The sequence below is a fragment of the Daphnia pulex genome, chromosome 12, assembly GCF_021134715.1.
Source record: "Daphnia pulex isolate KAP4 chromosome 12, ASM2113471v1".
NCBI lineage: Eukaryota > Metazoa > Arthropoda > Branchiopoda > Diplostraca > Daphniidae > Daphnia > Daphnia pulex.
In genome coordinates, this window is record NC_060028.1 from 1,458,503 (window position 1) to 1,477,806 (window position 19,304).

The following is a 19,304-nucleotide window of genomic DNA, read 5'->3' on the forward strand; positions in this document are numbered from 1 at the left end:
GGTGAGAATACGGCAGTGAGCAACATTTTGCTTATTAAAGAATACAATGATTGGCCTCTCCTCGAAGATGTCGACCCACTCAAGTGGTGGAGACAACGTCTAGGAAACGGAGTGATGATCCCCCTAGTCAATGTTGTAAAAAAGATATTTTGTATACCAGCTACCTCTGTGCCTTCGGAGCAGATATTTTCGAAGGCTGGACTTCTTATTTCTAAACAAAGGAACGGTTTAAAGCCCTCAAATGTTGATATAGACAAGTTCCGGATGCTGAGTTGCACAACCGCTAAATTAGGATCGTGCGCCAACGTGTCCTTTTAACGTTGTGGGGATAGTAGAAAGCGGGTTTTTTATTATTTAAGCATAGAATTACTTATCTAATCTTAGAAATGTTCAGGATTATCGTTGTTTAGAACATTCTGCTTTTTATAGAGTAATTTTAAATGTATAATTCAGCTTAGTTTACCCATTAAAATTAAAGAAAGTCCAAGCCTGGGATGCTGTTTAGTCTTTTCTTGTGTGTTTGAGCTTGTCACTTTTCAGTTTTCAATAACTTTTCAATAACTTTTCAAGATACTTTTCTTTTTCTTTTGGCACTAGTCCTTTCGCGTAGTCGGACAATTTAAAAAGGGTTAAAGTTTGCCCAAGTATTGGATCACTAGCATTAAGATCACCCATGTTATTATTTACATCTAAGATTCTAAGTATTAAACACAAGAAAAGACTAAACAGCATCCCAGGCTTGGACTTTCTTTAATTTTAATGGGTAAACTAAGCTGAATAATACATTTAAAATTACTCTATAAAAAGCAGAATGTTCTAAACAACGATAATCCTGAACATTTCTAAGATTAGATAAGTAATTCTATGCTTAAATAATAAAAAACCCGCTTTCTACTATCCCCACAACGTTAAAAGGACACGTTGGCGCACGATCCTAATTTAGCGGTTGTGCAACTCAGCATCCGGAACTTGTCTATGCTGATTTTTTTAAACAAAAATGTTTAAGTTTTGATTTCTTTTCGTTTCCGTTCCATTTCAATGTTGAGGAAATATTTCTGCCATTTTATATTTTTGTCACCTGACACAGTTTGTTTTTCATTCCTTAGCCAAATTTGACGAAAATACAATTCCTACAAGGCTACATACCTATTACCTGCATGTATTTTTAATTAGCATTTTTTGTATCATGGCAATGTTGCATATCGAAAATATCGATATATCAGAAAACACAGATTTTTTTAATGATATATCGAAAAACGATATTTGATATAAATCGCCAGCTCTAAAGAAGACTCAGAGACTCAGTCACAGTACAGTAAAACAGTACACAGTAATGACAATCAACAGACCAAACACTAAACAGTTTTGTTCTAGAACAATCGCGACGGTGGCGTCACCAATATAGCGAATCGTGAAACTCTGATTACTGAACCAGTCCAGACCGTCTTTATCTATGCCCTACCACAGATAAAGACCACTGGTTTATGCTCTTCATAAGAAAATTAACATGGCCAACTGTCGCCAACATTCTTGCTACCCTTCCTCCGATTTCTCCAATCTTGGACTACTTGTCCTACCCTCTAGTGTACGTTTTCATCTCTACACTCTGCTTACTTCTATTCAATTGCAATGATTCAATTGATTTCTCTGCTTTTGTAATTAGCAAATGTCAAAATTAAATACAATTTGACTTCTTAATAAAAAATTTTAAGGCAAAATTACCTAAAACTATTAAACGCCAGCAAAGAATTTTACCAAGACAGAAGGAAAACAATCTTCGTCTGCAAAACCCTTCGTATCCTCGGTGCAGTTCAGTAATTTGTCCGCTAGAGGCACTACAAGCACTCCAAGAACTCGGGGTCAGTAGGGATAGGGCTAAAAGGATAGCACATGCGAAACCAGTCTTCTTTATCTATGGCCCTACTATGCGCTGAGTGCTCAATCCGGCAACGCTGGAATCTTGGCAGACGCACCTAACACCCTCACCTAACATCATCAACTCAAAGGAAACTTGGAAAGCTTTCCAAAATAAAAACAATTATTGCTTTTCTTTGTTTTATTGCGTTTGCAAAGTTTAATTCAAAATCCGGTTTAACCAAGGTGTTCTCTTCTAAAAACTCAGCATGGCTTCAAGCCCCTTTGTGGCTGTTCTTCAGAGAATTGGTTCTTGTAATGATGAATACAGAAGTATTACATTGAATTCTAATGTGGAAGTAATAAATTTTAGTTTCTCAATTGTGATTTATAGTTTCACAACATAAACTTGTTTTTACTTTTGTGTAGGTCACTGTAGGGAGATCAAGAGATAGCTCTTTCTGTATTTTTGATGATATCATTTCTCGCAAGCATGCCATATTTAGATTCAACAACAACAATAGCCAGTGGACTCTTGAAAGTGTGGTAACTATCTTATTATTTCCAGTTATTAAATATAGTCTTACCAAGATCACTTTTCACTTTCTCAGGGACAACACGGCATTGCTTTGAATAAAGTCTTTGTTCCAAAGCATCAACAAATTCCCATTCAACATAAGGATATTGTAGCATTTGCTTCGATTTCAAAATTTTCATATTTTTTCCATTACCCACCAACCGAAATCAGTGAAGAGCCACTTCCCAAAAAGTTGTGTCTGAATAGGAACACTTGTGCCTTACAAACTCCATTGGGTTCTACAGAATCTCTTGATAGGACCATGAAAAATAAGAAAATTGATACACAACTTGTAACAAAATGTGATAAAGGAGTGCCTAGCAACAAATTACATCGGCAAAATGAGGTTTTTGAACCTTTTAGTTTCAGAAGAATGTTAGATAATAAAGATATTTTATTTCGTTTTGAAACAGGACGATTTCGCAGAAAAAACAAAAGAGGTGGAGGAGCTTGGTGCAAGGATCAGTAAAGAAAATCAGGCCCTTATTGAGCACAATGCGAATGTCCAGAAATTCACGACCGGAACTGATATCCTACAGGTAATACAACAATAAAATTTATTCGTGTCACAGAAAAATATATAAATTTTGGTAAATTTACAGGAGCAATTAAAAAGGATCCGATATCTAAGAGAAGAAACTATGAACGAACTTTCCAAGGTCAAAGAATCCTATAAGTGTTTAGAAAAAGAATCAAAGCATGACTTTGACAAATCTGAGGATGAAAGGATGCTACCAAACCGACAATTCAGTGAAAATGTTTCATCCCAGTTAAAAGATTGCCTGATTCCGATATTAGACGAGATAGCAAAATTTAAAGCAATTATTGCAGACCTGGCAGACGAGATTGAAAAACTAAGTTCAGACCGATTTGAAAAACAAAATGAAAATCAAACAGTAAATTTTCAAGCGACTTCAGTTAACTTAACAATTAAACCCGAGAAGAATTTAGTCGACGGAGTGTTGTTGCAGCAGAAAAATACGTCACTGGAAGAAGACAGGCGTCTAGTCGGAAGTAATCATAGGATCCTTACGGAAATTAAAGAGAACAAGGAGTCGACCATCTTAAGAACGATCAATTGCAAAACTTCTGGTTTGTATCTTACTACTGCAGTGTACTCATTACTGTTTTTAATTAAATTTGATTATGTAATTTAAATTGTAGGAAATTCTGGTAAAAACGGAACGTCGAGGGTTTTGCTTTCACCTGATCGTCTGGTTAAAGAACGGGATGAAGACAAATTAGTAGTAACGCGTCGCTTTGTCCCCAAACATCGAGTTTGTTACGTCTACGACGAAAGAATGGCGCTTCATCGGAACGTTAAACAACCGTAAGTAATAATATTTCTTAAAGACGAATTGTATAAAAAGAGTGGTTCAACGGCTAATTTGGACAAAGGAGCCATTTGGAACAACCTGCTCGCATCACCTCCGTGTACCAGAAGCTTCAGGAGTCCGGAGTGTTAGATCGGTGTCTCCAACTGGATGCTCGAATCGCCACCCGTGAGGAGCTACTTTGGCTGCATACAGCCGATTACGTCGACGAACTATCCGCGACTTCAGAGAAGAAGCAGTCGATTCTCACCGCGTTGGAACGACAATACGACTCGGTTTTTCTCTGCCCGGAAACATACCAAGCTGCACTGCTGTCAGCTGGTTCTTCTTTGCAAGTCGTCGAAAGCATCCTGAGCGGCGAAAGTCGAAGTGGATTCGCCGTCATCCGGCCACCAGGACATCATGCGGAAAGTGATGAGGCTTTTGGTTTTTGCTATTTCAACAATACGGCGTTAGCAGCTAAATACGCCATCGAGAACCATCAGCTAGAAAGGTCCCTTTAAAAATTTTATTAGCAGAGAAATTTTCTAAACTGCTTTTTTACCACAATTATTTAGAATTCTTATCGTCGACTGGGATATTCATCATGGGAACGGGATCCAGAAAATGTTTGAAGAAGATCCTCGAGTGCTGTACATTTCTTTACACCGCCTGGACATCTTCCCTTTCAACCCCGAGAACTGTGATTGCAATATGGTGGGCACAGGACCGGGGGTGGGCTTCAACGTCAACATCGCTTGGCCCAGTGTAAGTTGACTATCGCTTTGATTAACTTTCATCATTTTAATTTTCAATTATTTTTAGAAAGGAATGGGCGACTCGGAGTATCTAGCAGGTAAGTTCGACGAGTTTTTAGTTATGAGAACAACATTTAACATAATTTATCTTTTGCAGCATTTCGACGAATTATCATGCCGATCGCCAACCAATATAATCCACAGTTAGTTCTCGTGGCAGCCGGATTCGACGCGGCTCTTGGAGATCCTTTGGGTGGTAAGATCTTTTCTGAAAAACGTCCTTTTGTCGCACATTCATTTAAATAGAGCTCCTTTTATTTTATTTTGGGAAATTGCAGGTTGCAAGGTTTCTCCAGAAGGGTACGGCCAAATGTGCCATATGCTGACTTCCCTGGCCGAAGGACGGGTTGCCGTCCTATTGGAAGGCGGTTACAATCTGAAATCGGTTTCTGATTCCATGCTGATGTGCGCCAATACTTTGCTCGGAGATCCCTTGCCTACAACGTTGATTGGAGCGCTCCAACCGGGAGCAGCCGTCACCATTCAGCGCGTCGCCCACTACTTACTTCCCTACTGGAGTTCACTGGATGTCGATGTTCACAGTGAGGAGAAGAACACAAAACAGAAAGGCTGATAAGTAATTTAAAATTTTTCTCTGCGATTCTCTGCAATTTGGATTGTAACATTCTGAAATTGCCAATCTTCTTGTTTAATTTTTTAATGAGTCCCAGTTAGGTTAAACAAACGAAGTAAAAGAAAAATCCCAATGAAAAAGAAAACCTAGACACATTTTTCCTTTATTCTCATTAAGTCCGTAAACGTTTGATCTGTAATAACTGTTTAAAAAATCACCTTTTTCTTATCTCTGTTCTGTTTGGCTTAAGTTCTGCTGTTTTTATATTTTCATCATTTCTCAGTCGAATTGTCTTAAATACAAAAGAAAGTGTGTGACTTCCAAATGAATCAATGGAAAACTAAAATGATTTGTTCGCTGTTATGCCTATTACGGTACTCCGCATTCTAATTGTCCCCCTTTTTTTAGCTTGTAGGGAAAGTATCAGTCTAGCTACACATATCAAAATGCTGCATCACTGTTGAGAAGTAGCGAGTTTTCCGAGTGTTCCAGAATATATAGAGCTTTATCGTGCAATCTAGGTCATGCTGGCCAACACGAATCTACCGCTAACACAGTTTGAAAGGTATATAAGGGGGCTTCCTCCTTACGACGAGTAACTATTATCAGTCGACCAAGTTAAAACTAGACACTTCGTACATGGCGGGCCAGTCACGGAAATTTATTTTACCTGTAATTTTAAAAAACATCCGCTTAACGAATTTTCTAATGATATTTTTTGTTTAGGTATTTCTTTTACTAATGTCCTCGTCTGTTAATCCTAGTGACGCAATGGGACTGGAACGCTCTAATTCAGGTTACTATACTGATAGGCAATCAAGATTGACATATTTTTACGTATTTTTATGGCTACTTTAATTCTTTTGCTTTGTTTGGGTTTGGTTTCTTGCGCTTTCCTAGGTATGTTGGTTGATGGGCTGACTCCTCCGAAGTTTGGTTACATAATTGGCGGTTCCGAAGTGAACCCTGATGATAGTGAACGACACAAATACATGGTGAGTTTTAATCCAAGTTGTGCGGCTTATTTTTAACGTACACCTTCTATCAGTTAATGTTTTTGTTTTGTATTTCTAGGTTCATATTAGACGTTTTGTGATCGATGACGTTACCACAAACGATACGCTATCAATTCCTTGGTGCGGCGGTACCTTGATTAGTGAATGGCACATTTTAACCGCAGCTCACTGTTTGTTCAACGATCAAGGGTAATTCTTGAATACTGTCTCTTTTGAATAGGAACTAGTAGGCTACGAAATATTATTAAACTCAGTGACGTGTGTCTTTCTTTAACCTTAGGGAGCTTTCGAATGAAATCGAAATCTTTTTGGGGGTCAACGCTATTCCACCAAATGGGTTGATCGAGTTGCTGTATTCGACCAGCACTAAAAGAACTGTTTCCATGGACGGAATTTTAATTCACGACGATTTCAATCAGTTGGGCAAGGTAGGCATACTCTGATTCTCCGTTACTTACTATTTTCTGTGTTCAACTCTTTTTAATGGCCCTCATACGCTAGGGTGAAAATGACATCGCCATCCTGAAGATGGATACGCGCGTTGTCCTGAACGAGAATCCAGGTGTAAGTCTGATAAAGTTACCTGAAAAATGTAGCGATTGCACAGTCGATTACGCAGGGAAGAGAATTATTGCTGTTGGCTGGGGTTTGACATCTTCCGGCAAGTGATTTATTTAAAACGTTATTTTTTTAAATTGGCCGATAGATGTCTAATATTAACGGGCATTTTCTCACAAATAAATGATTATAGATGGAATGAGTTCCCCCAACATGATGCAAGTTGAACTGGCAGTAAATTCCAAGGAAGAATGTGAAAAGCAATTTAGTGTGGCGTACAACGACGAGTATCAGTTATGCACAGTTCCGTCAAGTACCAAAGGAACTTGTCAGGTAAATAGTAAATTGGTTTTTACTTTTTAGCCTTGTCGAGTAAATGGAACAAAAAATGGTCTATATGTGAGATAACGTTTCTACTGGCTTTAAATTTAAAACTATTTACGGCTGGCGTGCGTGCTCCACTTACTAATATTTGTCGTGTCATCTTTCAGGGAGATAGTGGAGGCCCAATTATTGTCGATGGCGTCCAAATTGGAATCACTAGCCATGGGCCTGCAAAGTGTGAAGAAGGCGGCGTTTACACGCGGGTCTCGGCATACATAAACAATGGATGGATCGCCGATAAGATGAAAGACCAGAAACAAAATTTACATTTCATTTGATTTCAATTTATTAAACAATTGATTTAATTATGTGTGCGCGAAGTGATTTGCAACAGTCTAACAACTTGCATAATTATCGCTGATTATTATATAGATTTATTGTAAAAAGATAAATACAAATTTGGAAATACAAAGCAACTTAAATTTTCTAACTATGGCGCGTCCCACGAATTAGTATAAATTCATTCAAGCGCTTCACAGAAAATACGAAATGTTTTCATTTATACATGCTATATATAGCTTTACAAATAATGATAATAGGCCTACGGATGTACAAAAAGGGCCAACATCACGGGTTAACATTCTCAATCATTAAATACTTGACAAAAAGTTTTCATTAGTAAATACGACACTTCTTAGTTCTTCGTAAGGATTTTGCTTCAAAATGGTGCTGTGGCTGATGTTTTTGAATGAATCTGAGAATCAGAATTTTTAAAATTCAAATAAAATTAAATGAGAAAAGTATGGGGTTTCACTCTGTAGACTAATATTTGATCAATGTTAGCTGCATCTATAGATCTGACCATACGGCTATTTAGTTGCTATAAGATGAAGACCCAGAAACTGTATTCAATTAACCATGGATTTAGTATTAACTGCTGCCATCTTAAACATGTAATATATGACGACTAGTTTGATCGTACCTAGATGCAAGTCTTAAGCCATGATGCTAATGCAATATTCCATGTTAACATTATTGCACATTGTTGGTAACGCCAACGAGCATCCACTACATTGATGAGTTACTACCCCATACGACCTTTCTCACATTTAGGGCGCCACCTAATCGTTGAATGGTGAACTAGCTATGTCCCCTTTGGGAACCGAACTCGGGACTCAATATACTTTGATATTAAAGCCACGCCCTACCCGACTCAACTATTCACCACTTCTGATATTTATATTTAGTTGCCACCAGAATTTTGACATGTGTCATCTAATTTGGCAGATATTTCAATAATCACGCCATGACTCGCTTCATGTTGTTTTGAAGCAGCCGGATGGGATCCGGTTGTGCTTCGCCCCTCTATATCGGACGAGGGGCACCTCGGGTTTTCTTGACAATCTAACGTAAAATCCAGCAGGCTTAGGTGAAATACCCTGATAAATCAGTGATGCCCGAATATATTAATTAATAGCAGTAAAACCCTGAACTCCTGAAGTCATCAGCCTATTCTATTAAATTTTATGAAAATTACTTTGTTGTACTTTCAAAAATACTGATAACTAAGAATTGTTTTACGATGCATTCTTGATTGCGCGCGTCGTGGCTAATCAATTACCGCCGTTTTTTTTTTTAATTTGGAGGGCTTTGTTGATATTATCACAAACCACGAGAATGTATATGCCAATCGGTTTTGAGGATTTCCGTCAAATTTTTTGGTTAGCCACCACGAAAAATCAGTAACCGTTTTAACAGTCTAATCAATTACCGCTAATTTTTAAATTTTTTGTGGTTTGCTATAATACATTATCAATAATTACGGTTTTATTTTGAGTAGCTGATTTAGTATAAAAAACCACAAACACCGAACATTCTGAGTCGAACTACAATTCTGGAGAATATCCGTCTATTCGTGGTTAAACAATCACCCAAAAAAACAGAAGCTGCTTTAACAGTATACATGGGTCGGAACTTATAAAAAGGGTAGACTAGTTCGCTTGAATTCATTACAAGTTCTTCAGGAATTAAAAAAATCACTAGTACTTTTCTTCCAAGGCAGTAGCCTCCAAATCAATAGGTAAAAAAAGACAATTTATTTTTTATTTTGAATATTTTTTAAATGGTGCATAATATTAAAAATTATGAAATAAAATATAATACATTTTCTTAATTCTTAAATTTTTGTTTCGTTTTTCGATTGTGTAGTAGCAAGTTAGCAACAATGGTTTCCAGAAAGGTGCCTTCCCTTTTTCTCCTGGTCGTTTCGCTCTTCGTACTTATTAACTTCATCGGTAGGACTTGAAACATGTTGAAATGATTGTTTATTCCGTTTATGTGTCAAAGGTATAATATATTTGACTAACGGAAAATGCTATATCTTTCTCGGAATGAACAGATGTTGCTTATTCGCAAGACTGCCGGCACGGATTTCGGGTAAATAGCGGAGATACCTGTTGGTCTACCGCCCAAAAATGTGGCATCTCCCTGCAAACGCTTTTTCACCACAACGGACTTACAGATTGGGGAAGAAATTGCAACAATCTTCAGCCGGGCCATTTTCTTTGCTGCACTAACTGGAACGGGCGAAAATAAAGAAAAATTCATCAATAATGAAAGTCATTTCCGCGTTTCAAAATTAAATCTTTTGAAAAATAAAAATGAAATGGAATATGAAATCTATATCATCTAATCCTTATATAATTTTTGATTGGGCTTCATTTGCATTTAACGTCTTGAGATACATTTCTTTCTTCCCTTGTGTTGAATTTTCCGAATTGTTTTCGACTTTCCATATAATGCTAAAACCTTTTTGTTGCCCTTTCTCTAAACACTTAATGGCTTATTCAAACACATATAGTCGCATTGCATTATTTTATTATGACTCGCAACGTCCGCAAAATATAAAACCAGCAAAGAAATTCAAATTATATATCTCTCATAAAACATAAGCTTAGGGTATAATTAGTGAAATTGCGATCTATGAGTAAATTACAGTTTGTGATAAATTTTTATTTCGTGAGATGGCTTTGATGATGGTGAAAAAAGTTGATTGTTGCTGTAGGCTACCTCATTTTCTCTTGAATATTGGGAATGATTAAAATATCTATCTGCAATCGAGATAGTCCTAGAAAGCAAAGTGGTTACATTGCTACTTTTCTATAAAGATTTTGCAATAGTGTTGCTTTTTTGCTGTATTTTCAAAAAATCCAAAGAAAAATAGTTTTACGACACGTAGGGCCTAGTTGATTGCTCGTTTCTATAATCAATTACCGTCGTTTTTTTTAAATTAATTATTATTTTTATTTGGGGATTTGCTACTATCTACAAACATTTTATCACAAACCACGAAAATGTGTATGCCAATCACGCGATTTTGGAGGATATCCGTCTATTTCTAGCTGGTTATAGCATAGCAACCACGAAAAATCAGTAATCGTTTTAACAGTCTAATCAATAACCGCCAGTGTTTAAATTTTGGGGGGTTTGCGGGGGTTCGCTTATTATCAATAATTACGGGTTTTATTGGGAGCAGCTGATTTAGTATAAAAAACCACTATCACCGAACATTTTGAGCCGAACTACAATTCTGGAGAATATCCGTCTATTTCTTGGTTAAGCAATCACAAAAAAAAGCAGCCACCATTTTATCACTTTACATGGGTCGGAGTATAAAAAGGGTAGACTAGTTCGCTTGAATTCATCACAAGTTCTTCAAATATTTAAAAAATCACTTTAGGCTTAGCGTCCAAGGCAGTAGCAGCCAAACCACTAGGTAAGAAGTAATATGGGTAATAAGAGAGAAAAAAACGACATTTTGTTTATTTTAATTATTTAAATTATTATTAAATTAATAAAATTAATTTGCTTAAATATTTGTGTCATTTTTCGATTTTGTTATAGCAGCAATGGTTCCCCAAAAAATGTCTTCCGTTTCCCTTTTCCTGGTGGTCGTTTCGCTCTTCGTTCTTATTAACTTCACTGGTATACTTTGAACATGTTGAAAACTTGAAATGATTGTATGTTTATCAAAGGTAGTTTTTAATAATAGTGAATATTTTATCTCTCTCGGAATGAACAGATTTCGCTTACTCGCAAAAAGACGGGGCTGCCAAAGACGGGGTTAAGAATTATGCAGACTGCGATTATGGATTTGCAATAGATAGAGATGATACCTGTTCGGGTCTTGCCCAAAAATGTGGCGTTAGCCTGCAAACACTTTTCCAACACAACAGAAAACTACAATGGGGAAATAACTGCGGTCCTAGATACGGCAGTGGATTTGTTTGCTGCACTAACTGGAGTAGAGGACGCAAATAAAGACAAATTCACAAACAATAACGAAAATCATTTTGGCTTTATCACTTTATGAAATTGAATGTAAAATCACTCTCTCCTTATATCATTATTGATTGGCCTTCTTTTGCACTTGACATTAGATAATACATATTCATCCTTGTGTTGAATTTTCCCAATTGTTTTCGACTTTCCATATATGCTTACTGGCTTTTTCAAACACAGTTACTGAGTTACATTACATTATTTCATGAGTCGCAACGTCGCCAAAATGTAAAACTGGCAAGGAAATTCAAATTGTACACTCAAAATTTTCTTTAGCCTACCATCAAGGGGTACTAAGACGGTAATAAGACCCCTTTTCTACGACGCATGCGGTTGCTTATTGCATCGTGGCTAATCAACAATTTTCGCCATAATTTTTATTTGGCCGGGCCATTTCCTTTGCTGCAATGGATGGAATATGCGAAAATGAAAAGAAAAATTCATAAATATAATGAAAGTCGTTTCGGCGTTCCACAAATCTAATTGTGATGTCTATAATGAAAAATCCTGTGATCTATTATATCCAAACAAGTTAGCTACCTCGAACAACTCAACAGGCCTAGGGTAATTATATTGTATGAGTTCCATGGCAGTTTGTAGAGAAGATGAGTTCAACTTCATAGTTTAAGTTATCTCTCATTAAACGTAAAACTTAGGGTAATTAGTGAAATTGCGAACTACGAGAAAATTACAGTTTGTTATAAATTTGTATTTCCTGAGATGGCTTTGATGATGGTGAAAAAGTTGATTGTTGCTGTAGGCTACCTCATTTTCTCTTGAATATTGGGAATGATTAAAATATCTATATGCAATCGAGATATTCCTAGGAAGAAAAGTTGTTACATTGCTACTACTTTTCTATAAAGATTTTGCAATAGTGTTGCATGTTTGCTGTATTTAAAAAAAAAATCCAAAGAAAATAGTTTTACGACACATAGTTGATTGCTCGTTTCTATAATCAATTATTACCGTCGTTTTTTTTTTTTAAATTAAATATTAGTTTTATTTGGGGATTTGCTACTATCTACAAACATTTTATCACAAACCACGAAAATGTGTATGCCAATCACGCGGTTTTGGAGGATATCCGTCTATTTCTAGCTGGTTATAGCAACCACGAAAAATCAGTTATCGTTTTAACAGTCTAATCAATAACCGCCAGTGTTTAAATTTTTGGGGGTTTGCGGGCGTTCGCTGTATTATCAATAATTACGGGTTTTATTGGGAGCAGCTGATTTAGTATAAAAAACCACAATCACCGAACATTTTGAGCCGAACTACAATTCTGGAGAATATCCGTCTATTTCTTGGTTAAGCAATCACAACAAAAAACAGCCACAATGTTTACAGTCTACATGGGTCGGAGTATAAAAAGGGTAGACTAGTTCGCTTGAATTCATCACAAGTTCTTCAAATTTTTTAAAAATCACTTTAGGCTTAGCGTCCAAGGCAGTAGCAGCCAAACCACTAGGTAAGAAGTAATATGGGTAGGCTAATAAGAGAGAAAAAAACGACATAATTTTGTTTATTTTAATAATTTTAATAATTATTAAATTAATAAAATTAATTTGCTTAAATATTTGTGTCATTTTTCGATTTTGTTATAGCAGCAATGGTTCCCAAGAGAATGTCTTCCGTTTCCCTTTTCCTGGTGGTCGTTTCGCTCTTCGTTCTTATTAACTTCACTGGTATACTTTGAACATGTTGAAGACTTGAAATGATTGTATGTTATTTATCAAAGGTAGTTTTTAATAATAGTGAATATTTTATCTCTCTCTGAATGAACAGATTTCGCTTACTCGCATCAAGACTGCGATCATGGATTTCGATTGAATAGAGATGATACCTGTTCGAGTCTTGCCCAAAAATGTGGCGTTAGCCTGAAAACACTTTTCCACCACAACGGACTTCTACAATGGGGAAATAACTGCGGCAATCAGCCGGGTCAATACGTTTGCTGCACTAACTGGAATGGACGCAAATAAAGACAAATTCACAAACAATAACGAAAATCATTTTGGCTTTATCACTTTATGAAATTGAATATGAAATCACTCTCTCCTTATATCATTTTTGATTGGCCTTCTTTTGCACTTGACATTAGATAATACATATTCATCCTTGTGTTGAATTTTCCGAATTGTTTTCGACTTTCCATATATGCTTACTGGCTTATTTTTCAAACACAGTTACTGAGTTACATTACATTATTTCATGAGTCGCAACGTCGCCACCCAAAATGTAAAACTGGCAAGGAAATTCAAATTGCACACTCAAAATTTTCTCTAGCCTACCATCAAGGGGTACTAAGACGGTAAGACCCCTTTTCTACGACGCATGCGGTTGCTTATTGCATCGGGGCTAATCAACAATTTCCGCCATAATTTTTATTCGGCCGGGCCATTTCCTTTGATGTAGGTAATGGATGGAATGGGCGCAAATAAATAGGCTAGAAAAATTCATAAATAATATCATGAAAGTCGTTTCGGCGTTTCACAAATCTAATTGTGATGTCTATAATGACAAATCCTGGGATCTATTATATCCAAACAAGTTAGCTACCTCGAACAACTCAGCAGGCCTAGGGTAATTATATTGCTGTATGAGTTCCATGGCAGTTTGTAGAGAAGATGAGTTCAACTTCATAGTTTAAGTTATCTCTCATTAAACGTAAAACTTAGGGTAATTAGTGAAAGTGCGAACTACGAGAAAATTACAGTTTGTTATAAATTTGTACTTCCTGAGATGGCTTGATGGTAAAAAAAAAATTGTGGTTACTGTCCTACCTCATTTTCCCTTGAATATTGGAATTTATTTAAGATATTTATCGAAATCGAGATATTCCTCTGGAAAGCAAAGATTATTTATTGCTACTGTTTCATAAGGATTTTGCTTTATATTGTTGCTGTATTTTCAAAAATTCCAACAATTTTTTTTACGCATGGTTGATTGTATCGTGGCTAATCTATTTCCGTCATTTATTTTTTTAATTTTTGGGGTTAGCCACTAGCACTGCTACCACCATTTAGAGGTTTTGCTGAGACGGTTGAGACTAGCTGATTTAATATCATAAACCAAGAAAAATAAGTTGAGGCCGATCACAATTTATTTTAGAGGATATCCGTCTATTTTACGATTATAGCAACCACGAAAAATCAGTACAGGCAATCGTTTTAACAGTGCACGGATCGGAGTATAACCAAAGTTGACTAGAGTTCAATTTAAGTCAGTTCTTTAGCAATAAAAAAAAAAAAGTTCAGTAAAGCACTGGTTATCTTCCAAGGCAGTAGCAGCCAAACTGGTATTCACTGGTATATATTTCAAACATGTGATGATAGTAGACTGACTACAGGTAATGCGTAATTAACAGTGAATGCTTTATTTCTCTCGAAATAAAAACAGATTTTGCTAATTCTTCGCATCCAAACTGCCGTCATGGATTTCGCTTGAATAGCGATGATACCTGTTTGTCTATTGCCGACAAATGTGGCATCTCCCTGTCATCGCTTTATCACCACAACGGACTTCTAACAGGGGGATTGAACTGCCACAATCTTGCAGGTCACTTTCTTTGCTGCTCTAACTGGACGGACATGCCCAACACGAATAAAAGGCGCCCAGGACGCAAATAAAGACAAAATCTAAACTAATGAGTCGACTTTTCACAATTAAATCTTACGTGAACTATGAATATAAAAGCATCGTATCTTATTAATCCTCTCCCCTGCTCTCCTTATTATAATTATACTGTTTGATCTTATCTTTTGCTCCTTTAATATGTAATATCATCTAAAAGCCTTCATCTTTGTATTCTTCCGTTGAATTTTCCGAATTGTCTTCAATCTGTTCAGTACATGAAAGTCTAACAAAAGTTTCCTATTTTCAATTTAGACAATTGATTTAATCGTGTACGTTGTGTGACAATTTAACAACTCGCATAACTACCGCGGATTATTACCAATTTATTGATTGACAAAAAGGAACGAACATTTCCAACTATGGGGTGTCCCTTTGGTATATGGTTTCAAGCGCTGCACAAGAAAGTACAAAATGGTTTAATTTAATAAGAATATATAGCTTTACAAAAATAATAATACAGATATACAAAAAGGGCAACACGGGTTAACATTCTCAATCATTAAATACTTGACAAAAAGTTTTCATTAGTAAATACGAGACTTTTTCGTAAGGATTTTGCTTTGGTGTGGCTGATGATGTTGTTTTTAAATGAATCTGAGATGAATTCTTTAAATTATGCTGCGCAGAAGTCGGTTGCTGACACGGAAGAGATTCGTCCTCTTTGTGAGTATAACTTTCTTGTTCTGTTTTAGAACTGGCAGCTAACTGTTGGCTGATAACCGGCGAACATGTCTGCGTATTAAACTCGATGGCAGGATACAAAATCGTCTTGATGGTTGCCTCATCCAGAGCGGAAGAAACCGGAACCAGTCCAATCTGGTAGTTGTTCTTGTCATTGGAACACCAGTGAGCCTCTTCTGAAAATTCGTGAAACGCCTGACTAACTACCGCCAGACGTTCTTTATTACCGGATAACATAACCGGAAAAACGGGGATTTTGATGATCGGATTCGGATCGCCGATCAAATTCTGGACGCGTTTCATCAGCGGATCCGGGTTGTATTCAACTTTCAAGACGAAAACTCTGGCCCGCCTCTCGATGGTCGAATGAGGCCGGGATTCGATTTCCGCAATGTCGTACATGGCCATTTGTTTGCCTTTAAACAGCAAACACATGGCGTCGATATCGCAACGTCTCTGAATGAGCCAATTGACCATGTCCGACAGCAGGACGCTATCGATAATGATTTTAATATCGCTCCCAACTTGCTCCTGAGTGTACTTCTTGCCGAGAACATTCAAATTGAATTGCTTGATCTCCTTTTCAATGGGCTCCAGCAAGTCGAGGAATTGGTACACCGCCCTGGCGATGGGAGGAATTTGATTGAGGTACGGGTGTCTCAAAATCCTGCGGCTCTCCTTCAAAATCCAGTGCCATTTCCGTTCGATCTTGAGCCTCTTGTCGGATATCCTGTCCCAAAATATCCGCGTCTCGATTTGCCTGGGTATTTGACACCGGACGATGTAGATGGGCCGCCACAATTTGGCGGGTTGGTTATCCTCTTTGAAATTGATGACGTCTCTCAGGAACTCGCAGGATTGGCGGAATGAAGTCTCGGTCGGTTGGACGTCTTCCAAACTGCTCAGGATTCTACACGACAGTTTGTCCAGTTCGGCTGGAGGATCGATATTATTATTACTAGTTGCTTTTGGTCCGAAAATCCGCTCAAAATAAGCTTTGGCTACTAAATAGATATTTTCTTCGACGCTTTCCTTGGTTTCCCGACGCCAGTCGACGGTCCGGCGCATGGAGCAAATCAGCTCGGATCCGTAGACAACCTGTTCGACCAAATGCGTGGCCCGTCCGCCGCTGTCCAGCTGATAGTCGTAGATTTTAGATTCGAGGAATTGTCGATCCAGAGTTTCAGTCCGTCTGACAACGCGGAAGAAGGCGGTGACTATGGCCTCATTATCACGGGATTCTGTCACATTGGGTCGCAAGAATTCGGCGAACCAAAGTTGATCGAGGTCCACGAATCCTTGCTCGATGCTCTGCTGGACATGTGAATTGATTCCAAGTAAAGAAGGTTTGAATTTGGCGGGTTGGTTGAAGAAAAAGGAGCGCTCCGATTCTGGAATGGCTTTGTGCTCGACGCGTACGCATTCGACAGGTACTGCAATATTACCTGTTTGGATACAAGCCAATGTCATTATTATGCAGTACGGATTTCTAATAAAAATATTATTCATATGATTTTTAACGTCGGCATCTTTGCGATCGCCATCGATATAGGCTATAATAACGGAGCTAATGTTGCAGATGCAAAGTAGTTAAGTTCCTTTCTAATTTCGCAATGTGTATTCATTTGTCAACTGTCAACACGTAAAAGGCTTACCTCCTTATAAGATTGAAAAAAAAAGAAATCTGAAAACCACTTTCACCATCAGTTCACGGACTGATAACCTTTTTGAAATACTTAACATCATTTTGTTGAGATAAAAAATCTTACTTTTCATGATATCGTCAGTGTAATAGTTGTAAAGATCTCCGACCACCACATCGCGGCCCAGAGCGGAAACTGATATCCGAGAAGTATCCATTTAAGTTAAGCGACAAAATGTTTGTCCGCACTTTGTCACCTGTTATCAAATACCAGCGGTTATTATCACATCAAAATTAAATTTTTATTCAAACAGCTTATTCTTGATTCACTTTGTAAAAATGGATTTTGATTCTTACCTAATTTTTATTATTCCGAATTTTATTAGGTATGTCCAACTCCAACCACAAAAAACACTACAATTAAATTTCTGTTATCAATTAAAAACTGAGCACACACACAACCGAAGAGGCTGGACCCAGCCGACTTAGTGAATTGAGAAATTGAAATGACAAAGGGGGGCACCGTGCTGTGGTGATTGCGCTGAGATTGCGAGAGGAATGAATAACCACAGTTCCATGTATAGAGAAGTAGTCAAACAAGTGTCCACCGTCTACTCACCGCTACAATCAGAATTACCGTATACTTTTTGTTAGGTATTATATCACAAAGCCACGGCAGCACCTTAATTCAGGTCAATCATTATATATAAGGATGGTTTATAAGGCAGTAATCAAGCAACAAAACTTGCTTATCAACTTTGATTTACTTCTCGAATAGATTTGTTTTTTTAAAAGACTGACAAAACTCTGGAGACATAGAAATGTAAAAGAGAATGGTTATACACTTGCTTATAGCTGGACTTTCTATAATAAAATGGAATAAAATGGAAGAATAATTCGATAGATTTAATTTGCTTGGCTACCATCCAACATTTGACCGGTCTGACTCCAAATTCCAGCTTATATGTATTTTATTTATTTGTTAAATGAAAAGAATGGGCGAAAGGTGCGAGCTGAACAAAAATATAACCTGTCCTACCAACACCGCTGGCAGGACTTCTCTAAGATATGCTGTGTACAGTTGGAAGTATTTTATTCCAGCTGAGCTGAGCTGTAAATTTCAACCTGAAAATAATGAAGTGTCAGACACGTCTAGCGGGAGTGAATCGTCTCACACCTATAAGAAACCGGTCTTAAGTATTTTTGTTTCAAAATTAATATTATTATTTCGTTTCGCTTTACAGAAAGTGATTGTGTGACGTAGCTTCCCTCTATGACAGCATTCGTGTTTTGTGACATTCTGAAACCTCAGATATAACTTTGTGATTTTTAAAACATTATTCTCTCTTCTTGATTCACCTAGATTCTATTGCCAAGAGGAAGTATGTGGCTTTTTCTCTTTTAAATTCATTTGATTGCGCTGATTTTGTGCCAATCTGATACCATCCTGGCTATCGCGTGTATTTCATCAGAAGCATGACAACCCAATCTCTTGCAAAAATCTTGATTGGAGATTTATATTATAAACGTGTTTCTTATATTTGATTTCCCAAAGCTTTTTCTTTTTTGAAAAAACATTTTTCTAAATAATTTTTCACAGACGATACGAGCGGTCGATCTTTGTCTCGCAATCAAATAACAAAAATGTATAGAAATGCTGAGAAACTGTGGGCGTTGTAACTCAAAAGTTGCGCCAGAGAAAACCCAATTAATCGCCAAGAAATACATTTCACTTTTTGCGAGCGGTCGTCGACACCCAGTTAACCAAGTGCACGAAAGCATCATTAATAACGGGCTCTTATCGAATAAATTCATCTTGAAACGCTGAACTGCAAAAAAGAACGTTTTCAGTTGTGATAGGAGAAACCGCGGGAGACGGCACGAAATTTAATTTGATGGTGACCCAATTTCAATAGATAGGACGGCAGCAGTCGATCCGGAAGAGACCCAATCTTGATGGAGCATAG

General features: G+C 37.2%; 3 protein-coding genes and 4 long non-coding RNA genes across 10 annotated transcripts; 6 read left to right on the plus strand and 1 right to left on the minus strand.

Moving 5' to 3' along the window:
• Positions 1-1,952: 1,952 nt before the first annotated feature.
• On the plus strand, positions 1,953-5,465 carry LOC124209239 (histone deacetylase HDA1-like). Of its 2 annotated transcripts, XM_046607157.1 has the most exons (11): positions 1,953-2,213; positions 2,284-2,400; positions 2,466-2,777; positions 2,845-2,970; positions 3,034-3,523; positions 3,596-3,761; positions 3,830-4,258; positions 4,323-4,512; positions 4,570-4,600; positions 4,660-4,758; positions 4,841-5,465. In XM_046607157.1, exons 1-11 carry the CDS (start codon positions 2,124-2,126, stop codon positions 5,134-5,136), a joined length of 2,346 nt encoding a protein of 781 aa, XP_046463113.1. In that variant the 5' UTR covers positions 1,953-2,123; the 3' UTR covers positions 5,137-5,465. The 2 variants fall into 2 exon arrangements, with proteins under 2 accessions (XP_046463113.1, XP_046463114.1); XM_046607158.1 differs by lacking the exon at positions 1,953-2,213 and having other exon boundaries at positions 2,278-2,395.
• A 94-nt stretch (positions 5,466-5,559) lies between these two features.
• On the plus strand, positions 5,560-7,506 carry LOC124209241 (mast cell protease 1-like). Of its 2 annotated transcripts, none has more exons than XM_046607160.1 (8): positions 5,560-5,701; positions 5,863-5,932; positions 6,037-6,131; positions 6,211-6,341; positions 6,433-6,580; positions 6,654-6,813; positions 6,904-7,043; positions 7,202-7,506. In XM_046607160.1, the coding sequence occupies exons 2-8, from the start codon at positions 5,878-5,880 to the stop codon at positions 7,370-7,372; spliced, it is 900 nt and encodes a 299-aa protein (XP_046463116.1). In that variant the 5' UTR covers positions 5,560-5,701; positions 5,863-5,877; the 3' UTR covers positions 7,373-7,506. The 2 variants fall into 2 exon arrangements, with proteins under 2 accessions (XP_046463116.1, XP_046463115.1); XM_046607159.1 differs by lacking the exon at positions 5,560-5,701 and adding an exon at positions 5,734-5,808.
• Positions 7,507-8,971: 1,465 nt separating this feature from the next.
• Positions 8,972-9,955, plus strand: LOC124209242. Its single transcript, XR_006880848.1, has 3 exons — positions 8,972-9,114; positions 9,243-9,328; positions 9,433-9,955. It is a non-coding gene; the product is annotated as an uncharacterized LOC124209242 (long non-coding RNA).
• A 731-nt stretch (positions 9,956-10,686) lies between these two features.
• LOC124209244 lies at positions 10,687-11,511 on the plus strand. The gene is made up of 3 exons (XR_006880851.1): positions 10,687-10,809; positions 10,938-11,018; positions 11,116-11,511. It is a non-coding gene; the product is annotated as an uncharacterized LOC124209244 (long non-coding RNA).
• Positions 11,512-12,692: 1,181 nt separating this feature from the next.
• Positions 12,693-13,515, plus strand: LOC124209243. Of its 2 annotated transcripts, none has more exons than XR_006880850.1 (3): positions 12,693-12,846; positions 12,986-13,063; positions 13,164-13,515. It is a non-coding gene; the product is annotated as an uncharacterized LOC124209243 (long non-coding RNA). The 2 variants fall into 2 exon arrangements; XR_006880849.1 differs by having other exon boundaries at positions 12,719-12,846; positions 12,983-13,063.
• A 960-nt stretch (positions 13,516-14,475) lies between these two features.
• Positions 14,476-15,246, plus strand: LOC124209246. The gene is made up of 2 exons (XR_006880852.1): positions 14,476-14,686; positions 14,778-15,246. It is a non-coding gene; the product is annotated as an uncharacterized LOC124209246 (long non-coding RNA).
• A 78-nt stretch (positions 15,247-15,324) lies between these two features.
• LOC124209245 lies at positions 15,325-18,400 on the minus strand. Its single transcript, XM_046607162.1, has 3 exons — positions 17,695-18,400; positions 17,465-17,594; positions 15,325-17,140 (listed from the first exon to the last, which is right to left on the minus strand). The coding sequence occupies exons 2-3, from the start codon at positions 17,553-17,555 to the stop codon at positions 15,507-15,509; spliced, it is 1,725 nt and encodes a 574-aa protein (XP_046463118.1). The 5' UTR covers positions 17,556-17,594; positions 17,695-18,400; the 3' UTR covers positions 15,325-15,506.
• Positions 18,401-19,304: the final 904 nt, after the last annotated feature.